The 12,541-nt window shown below is 39.0% G+C and overlaps 2 protein-coding genes across 6 annotated transcripts; one reads left to right on the forward strand and one right to left on the reverse strand.

Annotated features, from left to right (window-relative positions):
• The first annotated feature begins 1,736 nt into the window (after window positions 1–1,736).
• LOC125948368 (nuclear factor related to kappa-B-binding protein) lies at window positions 1,737–10,187 on the forward strand. Of its 5 annotated transcripts, none has more exons than XM_049674341.1 (6): window positions 1,739–2,024; window positions 2,087–7,107; window positions 7,184–7,490; window positions 7,582–7,741; window positions 8,102–8,386; window positions 8,453–9,926. In XM_049674341.1, exons 2-6 carry the CDS (start codon window positions 2,166–2,168, stop codon window positions 8,636–8,638), a joined length of 5,880 nt encoding a protein of 1,959 aa, XP_049530298.1. In that variant the 5' UTR covers window positions 1,739–2,024; window positions 2,087–2,165; the 3' UTR covers window positions 8,639–9,926. The 5 variants fall into 5 exon arrangements, with proteins under 5 accessions (XP_049530302.1, XP_049530301.1, XP_049530298.1 ...); XM_049674343.1 differs by having other exon boundaries at window positions 1,893–2,024; window positions 2,074–7,107; XM_049674345.1 differs by lacking the exons at window positions 8,102–8,386; window positions 8,453–9,926 and adding an exon at window positions 9,973–10,187 and having other exon boundaries at window positions 1,737–2,024.
• A 230-nt stretch (window positions 10,188–10,417) lies between these two features.
• Window positions 10,418–11,692, reverse strand: LOC125948370 (probable beta-hexosaminidase fdl). Its single transcript, XM_049674348.1, has 2 exons — window positions 11,144–11,692; window positions 10,418–10,950 (listed from the first exon to the last, which is right to left on the reverse strand). The coding sequence occupies exons 1-2, from the start codon at window positions 11,559–11,561 to the stop codon at window positions 10,628–10,630; spliced, it is 741 nt and encodes a 246-aa protein (XP_049530305.1). The 5' UTR covers window positions 11,562–11,692; the 3' UTR covers window positions 10,418–10,627.
• Window positions 11,693–12,541: the final 849 nt, after the last annotated feature.

The following is a 12,541-nucleotide window of genomic DNA, read 5'->3' on the forward strand; positions in this document are numbered from 1 at the left end:
CGATGCCATGAAAGCCTTTGAGATACCGTCGAAACTGATCAGGTTAGTAAGGATGACCATGACCAACGTTATACTACTGTGTCCAAAAAGTAAGGTGACACGGTGTCCAAATTGCCCGCGTAAAAGGATATCTTTAGTTTTGTATTTTTTATATGTTGTCAGCACTGTTATTGACAACCATGGCAAGTTTCACGTCAAAATATTCACTAGTGTTTGAGATACGTATTTGTTTGTGAACTGCTAAAAGTGCATTCTTTGTTTTTCTCCATGTCACAAATTTTTAAACAAAGAATTTGCATTAAAATTTTTTTTTCTGCTGCAAATATACCAATACGAATGGTACAGAATGTCTTTAGTGACGATACTACGTCAATAAAAATTATTTACACTTGGTGGAAAGACTTCCAGGAGGGTCGGAAACGTTTTGAAGAGGAAGAACGCTCTAGACGACCACCAATGACAATCGATGCAGTTCACGTCCAAAAAATCAAAGATTTAGTGTTGGAAAACCGTCGATTAACAACAAGAGACTTTGTTGATGATATTGGCATATCAAACATATCCGCTAATTACATTTGGAAGGATGTTTTTCATCTTAAGCGCGTCAGTGTTTGATCACGATAATGCACCATCTAACACTTCGTTGGTTTTTGTGTGACTTTTTTGTCAATAATTTTTATTCATATCGTTCCGATAAAACCGTATGCGCCTGATTTGGTTACATTTGGCTTCTGGCTATTAGACAAGCCCAAAATTTCGTTCCGGGAACACTGTTTTGACAAGATAGAGCAGATTCAAGCCGCTGCGAAAAAGGTGTTGAAGGCCATTCCTAAAGACGACATTTTCGCGTGTTTAGAAAACTGGAAAATTCGTCGGCATAAGTGCATTGTGTCTGGGAGGGATTACATTGATGGCAAAAAAATAGATTTGGAAGAAAAATTAAGCAACTTTCAAAATACATCCAATGTCACCTTACTTTTTGGACCCAGTAGTATGTCAAGTGAAGGTGAATGGAAAGCTCTCAAGCCCTTTCGCTACCACCAAGGATGGGGGGTATGGCTGAGCTGTGTCAGGGGGATGGGCTGGCTTGCCTGCTCTTCAACTTGACGCTAGAGAGGGCCATTCGCGACTCTAAGTGGAGACCTCCGGGACCATCCTCTTCAAGTCAACCGAGATCTTAGCATACGCTGACGATATAGATATAATTGGTCTAAGACTCTCCGATGTAGCGCAAGCCTACATACGAATAGAGCAAGCGGCAAAAACCCTTGGACTGCAGGTCAACGAGGCAAATACCAAATTTATGGTGGCACCGTCAGCGGCCCGACAAGCTATTATGCCTAATATGCTTGGGGGTGACGTACTAATAGGTGACAAAAAGTTCGAAGTCGTCGAGAACTTCACCTACTTAGGGTCAAGAGTTAGCTCCGACAATGACATAACATAAGAGATTCGCGCTAGGGTGCTAGCAGCCAACCGGTCATACTTTAGCCTGCGGAAACTAATTCACTCGAGAAATCTGTCGAGCAGGACGAAGCTGGGACTGTATATGACGTATATAGTACCGGTGCTCACATACGCCTCTGAGACTTGGACACTATCCAGAACAGACGAAGCCCTCTTATCCGGGTTCGAGAGGAGAGTTCTCAGAAGGATATTTGGCCCCATGTATGAGGAGGGACGACGGAGAAGCCGATACAACGCGGAGTTATACGGAAGGAACCGTTGGTGGAACCGTTGGTGGTTTAATTTCAAATTTGAACAAAAACGAAACAAAAAACGATCAAAACGAGACAAAAAGCGAAACAAACGATATAAACGATACAAAGAACGAAACAAAAACGATAATTCTTTGCTATTGCTACAGGGGCTTAAATTTCTACTACAGGGGCTTCAGTTTTGAGATGCGCCGTCAAATCTTTTCTGTGAAAAATTTGTGGTTTTGTTTTCTTTTGGTGTTTTATATCCTTGTATTATTGATTAGTTCTAATGATAATTGAAGAGTTTTAATCTGCACACATAGAGTAAGTCGAAAAGTTGCAAGATTAGGTCGTGCAACCAACATTCAAATAGTGGTGTTTTGCAGGCCCGCCGAATCGAAGCTCCGAATTGCGTAAATATTACGTATCTTGCACTTCAATAAGGGAATCGATAAGTAAGGAACAATGGCCGATATTTTTGTCAGAAAGGAGCAAACATCTGTTGCTCGTCCAGCTTCTGATGGATACGCAGAAACAGAAAATTCGTTCGCAACTAGCTCGGGCAGTGATTCTGAGGAAAGCAACACAAGTTTGCTGGAAACAAATTCGATACTTTCGGAGAAATTGATACTGCCGAAGGACCTATGTCATAACGAAGCGATATTTAACGAGTTTTTTATTCCTTCCATATGGGATACTCTTCCACCCTCTGCAAAACAGTACTTAAGGACCTTTTTACCGGAAACAGATCACCGCTCAACCTCTTCGAAAGTAGTTAATGATCTGCTCTCGCGTCGCTTGGATCGATTTGGTTTGGATCAAATCAAAAGTTTGCAGGTCAACCTTGCTAAGGGCAACTTTCGTGCGGACATTGCAAAACTGCGACAAACTCTATCCAAGTCGGTAATAAAGGAGCAGAGAATGCTGGACTTACAGAGGTATTTACGTTTGGCTCGAAATGTACTTCTCTCTCGAGAAGTAAAATTGATGACGGAAGTGCATAACCAGAGCCATCAAAAGATAGCTTTTTGCCCACGAAACCGACCAAACGCCCAATTTCCGCAATCTTCAAAACGAGACAAATTCAGAACAATAGCAAAAAAGAGATATTTGAGTGAAATTGTCGGTATATCCGAAACAATCGGTGTTCCATTAAGCTTATCTGACGAAGAGGAGTGTTACGAAATATGTGCTGCGGGACCGGTACGTAAAAATCGAAAAATTTATTCAGCATCTTCCGCCACGAATGAGTCGAATATGGGCTCGTTAGGAACTAGTAATTTGAACAAACGATGCAGCACATATGGAAGCAGTACTGGAGTATATTTTAATTCGATGGACGGTTCTTCGTTCACCACTTCAAAATTGTGCATAACAGACACCCATTATCATCGGCTACTAACACAGCATCAAAAGCGAAAAATAACGGAATCAGATAATCCTGAAATGGATTTAGAGGGATTGAAGCTAAAAGATGTGGTAACTCGTACTCAAATAGCAGCTGGATATCGTAGAATATTGCCATTTCCAAAACATAACGGGTTGACCGAAATAAAAAGAGAATTTGATGATATTGAGACTAGAGAAACATTATGGGTGAAAAGCACAAGTATGGGTGAAAAGCAAATAAGAATAGGACATGCTGACAATAAATCAACTAAACAAGAATCCAAAGCTCGCGATGGTGAACAGCAAATCAAAGCAGCAAATTTAAAATCCCTTTCATATTCTTTGGAAACATCCAAACATAATGAAGAAAATGAACCATTGCCACCAAAATCGGAAGTATTAAAAGCACAAATAGATTCATACTTCAATGATCCAGATTTGGAGGAAACTATCAAGGGCGTTTGTGAAACGCCAAAACCAAGTCCTACGATGTATACGAATAGCCACTCATGTTTTTTTTCGCTTGTTCGGGATCTTTTCTGTTCTAGCCATGCCCATCGCTTAACAATAGATGAATTACTACAGAAAATTTCTGACTGGTACAATAGTTTGATAGTTCCCCGCCAAGGATGGTACACAATGTGCGCAACCATAACAGAATGGCAGGCGATGTTACAATCGGCGGTACAATTTCTCGCTGGCGACTTTCATACTCAGTTAAAAGATTTTGTCCCGTACATAGAACGTAAAAAGTCGCTGAATGTTCTTCAATGGATAGGAGCGTCACGTGATGGAGACGCTAGGCTTGAACCGCTATGTGAATTTTGGCACAGCCTTAAACAACATGAAAATGAAAAATTGACTGACACTGAGTGCACTTCCCCTATTTCCACTATGGTGGTCATGGCACCAGGAACACGCCAAAGCAACGTTGGAAATGGTCAGTACAATGAAGCTATTTCATTGAAAGATAATGAAAAGTGGACAATCGATTGCGTTCAGAACTCATTGTCAAACTCATTCGGCGAACCAGCTTTATCGAATGTGGAACCAGATGGAATGCTTCAAGAAGATGACGATGGATCTACCAGCGAACGCTGTGAAACACCACCACCGCCTCGCTATCCTACGGATTGGACGGTCCGCAAGGCTACTGATGAAGAAATACGCTCCTTTCGACTGCAGGAGCGACAACGATACGAAAACCCTCACATGGCATATACCTATCGGGAGCATTCCTATAATAGTGTCGTCGGACCAGTAAAAGGAATCTATACTCAGGTTCCCGGTATGTCGAAAGCTCGTGGTCATAGCATGCTTGTTGCGGATCGTCCGAATTTCGTTACTATTCTGACGTTGGTAAGAGATGCCACTGCTCGTCTTCCGAACGGAGAGGGAACCAGAGCCGATATTTGTGAGCTACTCAAATCATCCCAATACATCTCTTCATCCGCAACTGAACAGATATTGCAAACTATTGTTAGCGGTGCTCTTGATCGAATGCATACTGAGCACGATCCGTGTGTTAAATATGATACGAAACGCAAAATGTGGATCTATTTACACAGAAATCGTACAGAGGAAGAATTTGAGAAACTCCATCATCAATATCAAGGTATCACAAAACATAAGAAAACCTCGGCAAAGAGATTATTAAAAAACGATAAAGAAGTCGTAAGTCCGAGGCCGAAAACCTCGAACGGTTCATTAGGAGACCCCACGAGTAACATGCTTTCTAGCGAATTAAGTTCTACAAATTTTGTGATAACTCAAAATATCCCACAATCTGATGTCCTAGGAAAATCATCGGGAATTTTACCCTCTGTCGCGACCCAAATTACCGCCCCCTCGCTTGTTTACAGTGTCATGGACAAAATAGATGCAACAGATATCAGTGCGTTGCCTGGGGGAGCTAGTAGTTACTTGGTAAACCATCCTACATCATTATTAAAAAAACAACATACAAACGTATCATCAACTAGCAGCTTGTCAATATGCGATCAGCCCAATATTCTACCTATGGATAAAGCATATTCGTCCATAATGGATTTAAAACTACACCAAACAGAGCAAAATATAATGTCTTCTAGTGTTACTGCTTCATGTTCTAAAGATCATGTTCCTATAACCACCGCGTCTACTGAAAACATTACGAATCCCACGCCAACTATCGGCATAATGAAATCAAATTCTGTGAATACCCAAAACTATGTGCCGGTTTCAACATATCTACCGACAGGAGAATTGTCTTCTACAATGACTCCAGCCTCTCGCACACCAAATAGCAGTATCACACAATCTTCTCTGATTTCTTATGCATTGCATACCAAGCCATTTACGTATTCAATGGCTTCAACGAAAAGTATCGATCAAGGAAATTCTAGTCCCATTGTGTCTGTTCGTCAACCACACAGTGGTTCGATCTGCACAGGATCGCAACGACAACCCATCTTTTCCTTAGTTACTAATGGACAGTCAGCTCCTACAATAGTATCGCAATCGTTCGCAACTCAGAGTAAGCCATTACAAATAAAATTATCGATGACCGGTTCAGCAACATCAAGCAGCACATCTGGAGTTGTTACCTTAAATGATAATAGTAACGTCGGCAAGCAAAATACTTCTGCGGTGCAACCATCTATGATAATATCTCGAAAATTTATAATGAATCCTGCACCGTTAGGCACTACTCTGTCCAGTGATTCAATTAATCAAAACAATGTTGCATTAGATCAATCGGAGGCAATTATGCTAGATAAAGATACTAGTACAATTCCTATTTCAAAACCCACACCTCATGTTATCAAAACATCAGCTAGCCCTGTTAGTACGATAACGCTGGCTAGTGGGCAACAATCTATATTGTCACCAGCTCAACAAAAGCAAATTTTGCAGAACCTTCTCACCCAACAACAGAAACAGTCAATTGTCAATTGGAACAGTTGTAAAAAGACGGAGATGTCTCACACAATCAGCATGACCAACGCAAGTGATGCAACGAAGGCATTTAGTGATGGCACAAAGAATGATGACGAAAAAAACAACGTAGGCGGAGCATCGCAACTAGTTAGTCAATTGAACACCTCTGGAAAAAACACGAGCAGCTTCATGCATCAGCAGATGCAAAAACTGCCACGAACAAATTCACAAATACTGAAGTTTGTATCACCTCAGATTCTCAAAATAACGCCTCGAAATTTGGTTGCGTTTAACCAAATACGAACGTCATCATGTCCAACTCCAACTCCAAAAAATTCCGGTGGGAGCAACAGTCATACTGTTGAAAAATCATCTTTTGAGTCCTCCAATTGTCTGAATACATCTACTGTAAAAGTGACAAAACTTAATTCGTCTAATTTGCTCGCTACCCCTAACACACAAATAATAACTAAACAGGCTGAGCAAGCTAATAGTAATGCAAATGTTTCAACAGCATTGGATGTAATTGTATCCGTTTCTTCAATCATGCCTACTGCAACTATGCGAGTATTAAAGACGGGAACAGGAACGACCAATCTTACGAAGTCAAACAGCACCGCTGCTGCTTCCATAAACCAATCGAAAAATTGTACTGAAGCTCGTCATATAATGAATACTTATCTAAAAAAAAGTTTGACGCAAATCCCTAAGGCATCCGTCACATCTGGCGGGAGTTCAGATCCATTTACAAATGTAGTGCGCAAACAGTGCATCTTGACCCCTTTAAATGTGGAGAGCTGCAGGGTTACCCAACCGAAACCTAGCTCATCTAATATGGGGCATTCAGCACATTTGAAAATGACCAACAATCAACCAAAATCTCCTGTTCGCATAGATGCAGTTTATGCAAGTGAAACCCCATCACCTGGTGCAGTAACTAGTGGCGTACAACAGTATACTATACTGCCGCAACCGAATGTTCGAGGCGTAATCCCTGCCAAACCTAAAGCAACGAGTAGCACTTTAAGGGAATCCAGCGGAACTATCATAGAACATAAATTAAATCAATCTATGACTTTTGCTTCTGAAGCTGAATGTGGTAAGTTTGCTTTTAAATTTTGAACGATATAAATTTAATCGTACCTGTACGATTCAATATTTTTTTGTCACGTCAGTTGTAGAGCCCAACAAAACCGTTGCAAATACTGATGGTATATCGTCCAGCGTATCCACAACTATTGGCAACTTTAATACAACTGGTCCAACAAAACTAAGCCAAGCAACGAAAATCAAGGTGATCAGTACAAATCCATTGTGCTCAAATGTCACGATCGCACATCAACAACAACAATCGCATTTTGGCCGCACTATCAAAGGACCAAAGCAAACGATATCTGGTTTAACAAACGGAGTGATAAACGCCAAGATTGTAGGTATACGTAACGTCGCCTCAAGCCAACCAAACGTTGGTTCATCGTTAAGGTAAAATATAGCAATTTTCTGTTGAAGTATCCTATTGACGCAATTAAAGTATCCTTGTCCATTAATTATTGTAATTATTTTTTAATTGCAGCATTGTCAACTCACCTGGTACTAATTTCACGCCAATCGGCGGTACACCGGTGAATAACAGCAAAGGCGCTTCCGACTGTAATTATAATAAAAGTATCCAGGGTTCATCTTTGTTGACGACTAATGTAAATTGCAAAATCAAAACGGAACATGAAGTAAAGGTAAGTATTTAATGTGAACCTTAGATCGCCATTGTCTATATCCGCCACGTTATGAGTAGGAAACTAATACTTGAGATATCTTCTATACTAACAAGCAAATATAATATGCTAATATTTGAGATTTTAAGATAAGGATATTTAAAAAAATTCAAGCAAAACAACGTTTAGTCTTTTTAATGAATTGATTGCAGAAAAGTATAACTATAGTAAAAAGTCTATCAGTAGTGAGTAAACAATGCGTTGCCGGTGAACTGGATGGTCAGAATAATGTGTATAACCCCCTATAATGTTGATGTTAAATAACGTTTAGCAGTTAAGCTTCAACCTTCGACAATTATAAACAATTCTTCGCATTATCAGGAGCACACATCTCTCCCCACTGGCAAATTTGATTCTGCGGTTGCAATAAACTCTACGGCAGGAACTTGTCAAATGTTTCATCAAAGTCATCAAAGCAATTTAGTAAAACCAAATGATACTGTTGAACATGTTTGTCCGGACACTGCTGAAGTGCCTGCAAGTATCTCGCTTCCAACCGTAGCAAACAATATTACCGTCACTAGTGGTTCAGATGCAACTACATTGGGTAAATCAATCGTTAAAATTCGGCATCCAACATTAAGGGACAGTGGTTCTGCCGCTAAGGTATGCTTATGCTTTGAAACACTTAATTTGGTTTGCTCTGTATATCATTCTTACAATTCTTACCAGGTGATTGACGCTTCATCTAAAAAAGCACTCGTACAATCGCAGCGCGTGATACTAGCTACATCTACGGGTGAAATTTTTACTCAACCGATCATTCTTGCTCCCGGATTCCAGACTACTGGGCCAATTAATATAAAAAGGTTAAAAGTTGTACCTGGCACAAATCAGAACAAAAACTCAACAACTTAGGTTGGTATATAGTGCCAATGATATAGATTAGGAACGTATTAGTTAAATTGTGCAGTTAATTGAAATTAATAATTACTAATTGGTTTCACGAAAAGTCATAATTGTATCAATTCACCATGCAAAGGTTCAAAAAATAGAAAGTGTATGTCTGTTTATTAATGATCTCAATTTGGGAGAAAATATGTCACGTTCACGCCACGGATAAGGGTAATCTTTCGCGCCAGAGAGATTCCGTGTTATGATGACTACAGGCAAATGAACTCACACTCCAAATGCGTAATTATTCAATTTGATTGTCAACCGTGGGATACAGAAATCAGAAAGTAGAAATAGAATAACCAAAACGGATAAATGTAACGATTGGTGCAATTGAAATTTGTACGCTTACACTCACTCGACCGTTGGGGATGTATTGTTTTTTCAGGCAAATTTTAAATATTTTTATTCTGTATGTATAAGGTAGCAATATGAATATTATGTGTTTGTGTTTGTGGTGGATAATTTAATACAGTTACTGGCGTACGTGACTTTTACATTTATCCATTTGCGTTTCATTCCAGTTGAATTTATGAATCATTTAAATTACTACATATTTAAGATTCATCCATGTATATGCAAGCTAGCACGCTGTCTCAACATTACATATAAATATATAAAAATATAAATGTCTCGACAACACGACATGTGAATCTACAACGGTTTTAAAAATCCTCCGAAATGGTTGCATGGAATTTTCCGAATGTTGTAGGTATTTTGTTCGTACATGTGCATAAGATAGGATTTTTATTCGTATATTTATTTGAACAACAACGTATATTTTATTGAAACTATTGTATTCAATTTAAAAAAACACTAAATTGGTATTTGGTGCAAGTAGTTACAACTAGTTACCACAAAAAAACAGTAATCCATAAAAACCATACACTAACTCAATTTTTCAGCTTCAGCTTTCAGCTACTCATTCGCCGTTCCTACGTTAATACACAACGAAATAATCTAGACTGGAAAACTATGAGCAATTGTCATTTTGGATCCTTTTTCCAAAGTTCCACAATTGTCTGTCCCAAATTTGTATCAGATGATCGGCCGTTAGAAAATATGGTATGATTGGCACGGTAAAATACGGCTAAAAATAATGGTTTGGCTGTATTTTTGATATCCATCAAAACCAGATTAACTAACAGCTGGCAAAGTTGTAGTTGTAGTAGTTATATTTTAAAAAAACATAAAATAAAGTTTTTCTCGGTACGAATGATTTTTTCTTTGTCTTGGGAGTTTGGATTCGTTGGGATTAATAATTCACTTCAGTATGTTTTTTCGCTTTATTGTTTCAGCACAATGGGTCTCAAAAACACTGACCTTCATTCTGTTCACACCACTTTGAAATAACGGCTTCTGGTTGCAGGCCACGTGATATAAGTCGATTACGATGACGGTAGAAACGTGCTTCGGCTTCTTGAGTCGTAGAATAAGGGTCCGACCATAAACGTTCAGCAGCTGCAGCCGCACGAGGCCAAATACGTCCATCCACGGAATGTTCGTCTATAAATTCAGTCCACAAGCAAACTTCACCGCCAAGCACTCTGTTCCTCCTTGGGAGTCGATTATTATATACTTTTTTCCAATTGTAATAACTTGTCTGCCCCCAGAAGCCATGATCTAAATACCAAGCATCTTTGGTGGAAATAATAAGTTTGTATCCTAAATTGAGCAAATCTTCAGTCAAACTGCTTTGCGATGACACCCATGTTTGTATTACATAACGATCATTCACCAAACAGTTATTAATTGTTGATGGGTCGGTTAAGTGGCTAGACCACAAAATAACTGGTGCAGGTTCAAAGAAATCGTTTATACCTTTTACATTTTTCTCCACAATTTTTCTAGAGTGGTCCCACAAGCGTAGAGCTTTTTCCTGCAATAATAAAAGTCAAACAATACAAGGAAGCAGTATAACCCTCATTTGAGCGCTTTGTCGAAGAATATTCATCATACCTGAAACTCACACCAAAGCAAAAGAAAATCGGCTTCCGTTCGACCCTTGCCTCGGCCATTCAGATATGTCACAATGGCTTCCGATTCATTCCAACAATTGTAGAACACTTCATCTCCACCCATGTGGAAAACAGGCTGTTGGGGATCCATTTCGGCAATGTCCATATATAGTTGTTCCAACACAAGAAACAAATTTGGATTTGCGGGATTCAATTGACCACACGGTGGTTCAATACAATAATTTCGCCACGGTAGCTGATTCACGCAAATAGCCAAATCACCCAGACCCTTGTGGGGACCCCATTGCCAGCCATTTCCTGTGAGGGAAACATATTTTATAAATTTTAATTTTAATTAATAAAAACCTATTGAGATAAGTTGGTTTTAAGACAAGGTAGAAGATACAAAACATGAAAATGCAAAGATAGTTGTGATTAGCGGTTCCGTGAGATCAAATTACTTTTATATTACGTTTTACAATCCTTCTGTCCGAGTATATTGTATACATACCTGCATGCGCCGGTGCATCAAATTCAAAAATTATACGGATTCCATTTTGTCTGGCATAATTCACAACTGATTTAATGTCTTGTGGGGAATATACTGCATCAGACGAATATGCTCCGAACAAAGCTGCTTCTGTCACCCGTTTCAAAACCAGTGGGAAACTGTGTGTATCGGTGATGTGCCAATGCAGCACATTTAATTTACTCGCAGCCATTCCATTCAGTTGTCTTTTAATGGCAGTAACTGGAATAAAATTTCTAGCTGTATCAAGCATAAGTCCCCTATGTGCGTATATAGGAGCGTCAATAATAAAACCTTGTGTTAACATATATAAACTACTATAGTCATCTTCATTCTCTTCATTCAATATTGCTACTATCAACTGTGAAAGTGTTTCGATTGCATGTCGTGCACCGAACATCGTTGATGCCTCAATCACCGCGATGGGAGTTTTTACATCGATGGTAGATATATTAAGACTGTAGCTTTCGTCAGTTGTCCAAGATAAAGCGGTTTTAGATGTGGCAATGAACACTTTAATAGTGAGCTCAGAGGGATCCGTCTTTTTGCATTGTCCACCGCATTCATCACGAAGATTTTTGAGGAACTGGAGATGAGTTTGGTGGAGCATTTGCAATACCTCCGCTGAATTTATAGCTTGATCTGCTTCTAATCTATATCAAAGACAGCGAGATTATTAATAGTTACGAACCTTCCAAGCGTGGAACTAACATTTAGTATATTGTTTCAGAACCTACCTGATATTGTCAGGGTGAATGGCTGTAGTGCGCTTTCCAAGTTCTACAATACCAGTTGGTTTTGGAAATAATGGTCCAAATTTACCGCAAACTAAACGGCAGTAATTTAGAGATTCATATAAATTTGGCTCGTTGTGTTTGTCACTTTCAACATATTCTTTAATACAATATTGATTTTTCACACATCGAAATTTAGATTTTTTCATTGCATGAACACAAACAGACAAACAAAATACTATCACGATTAAAATCTTTTTTTTTCTCACATTCAAATGACAATTTGGAAACATCATTATGTTGTTGATTTATAAAAAAAACTCAACTGTATAGCACTTAGACTGTTTTAAGCAATTCCACGCACGGACGCATATAATGCACTATACGCGATACGAGCTAATTTGATACTAACAAAGAGTAACCCATTGAATGAAGTGACCTACTTACAAGTTATCATGCAACATATTGAGGCTTCATGGAACGCAGATAACACTTTATAATACACGCAGCGATTGCAAGGTCGTTGCACTCTGCGTAAAAGATAAAGAATGTACGAAGCAGCATAAACTTTCGGTAAAAATAAAGTATAAGTTCCCAACCACACTTACTGAATAATTCAAAGACCCCTATTTTGATTTTTTATCAG

Source organism: Anopheles darlingi, chromosome 2, assembly GCF_943734745.1.
Source record: "Anopheles darlingi chromosome 2, idAnoDarlMG_H_01, whole genome shotgun sequence".
Classification (NCBI taxonomy): Eukaryota; Metazoa; Arthropoda; class Insecta; order Diptera; family Culicidae; genus Anopheles; species Anopheles darlingi.

Bases quoted from the DNA above. Each gene is read 5' to 3' on its own strand.
- LOC125948370 (XM_049674348.1), bottom strand. From the start codon at position 11,561: ATGTTCGGTGCACGACATGCAATCGAAACACTTTCACAGTTGATAGTA. The intron at 10,951-11,143 runs GTATGTATACAA...TTTCCCTCACAG, and splicing joins TGATGCACCGGCGCATGCAG to GAAATGGCTGGCAATGGGGT.
- LOC125948368 (XM_049674341.1), top strand. From the start codon at position 2,166: ATGGCCGATATTTTTGTCAGAAAGGAGCAAACATCTGTTGCTCGTCCA. The intron at 7,491-7,581 runs GTAAAATATAGC...TTTTAATTGCAG, and splicing joins AACGTTGGTTCATCGTTAAG to CATTGTCAACTCACCTGGTA. The intron at 7,742-8,101 runs GTAAGTATTTAA...TCGCATTATCAG, and splicing joins AAACGGAACATGAAGTAAAG to GAGCACACATCTCTCCCCAC.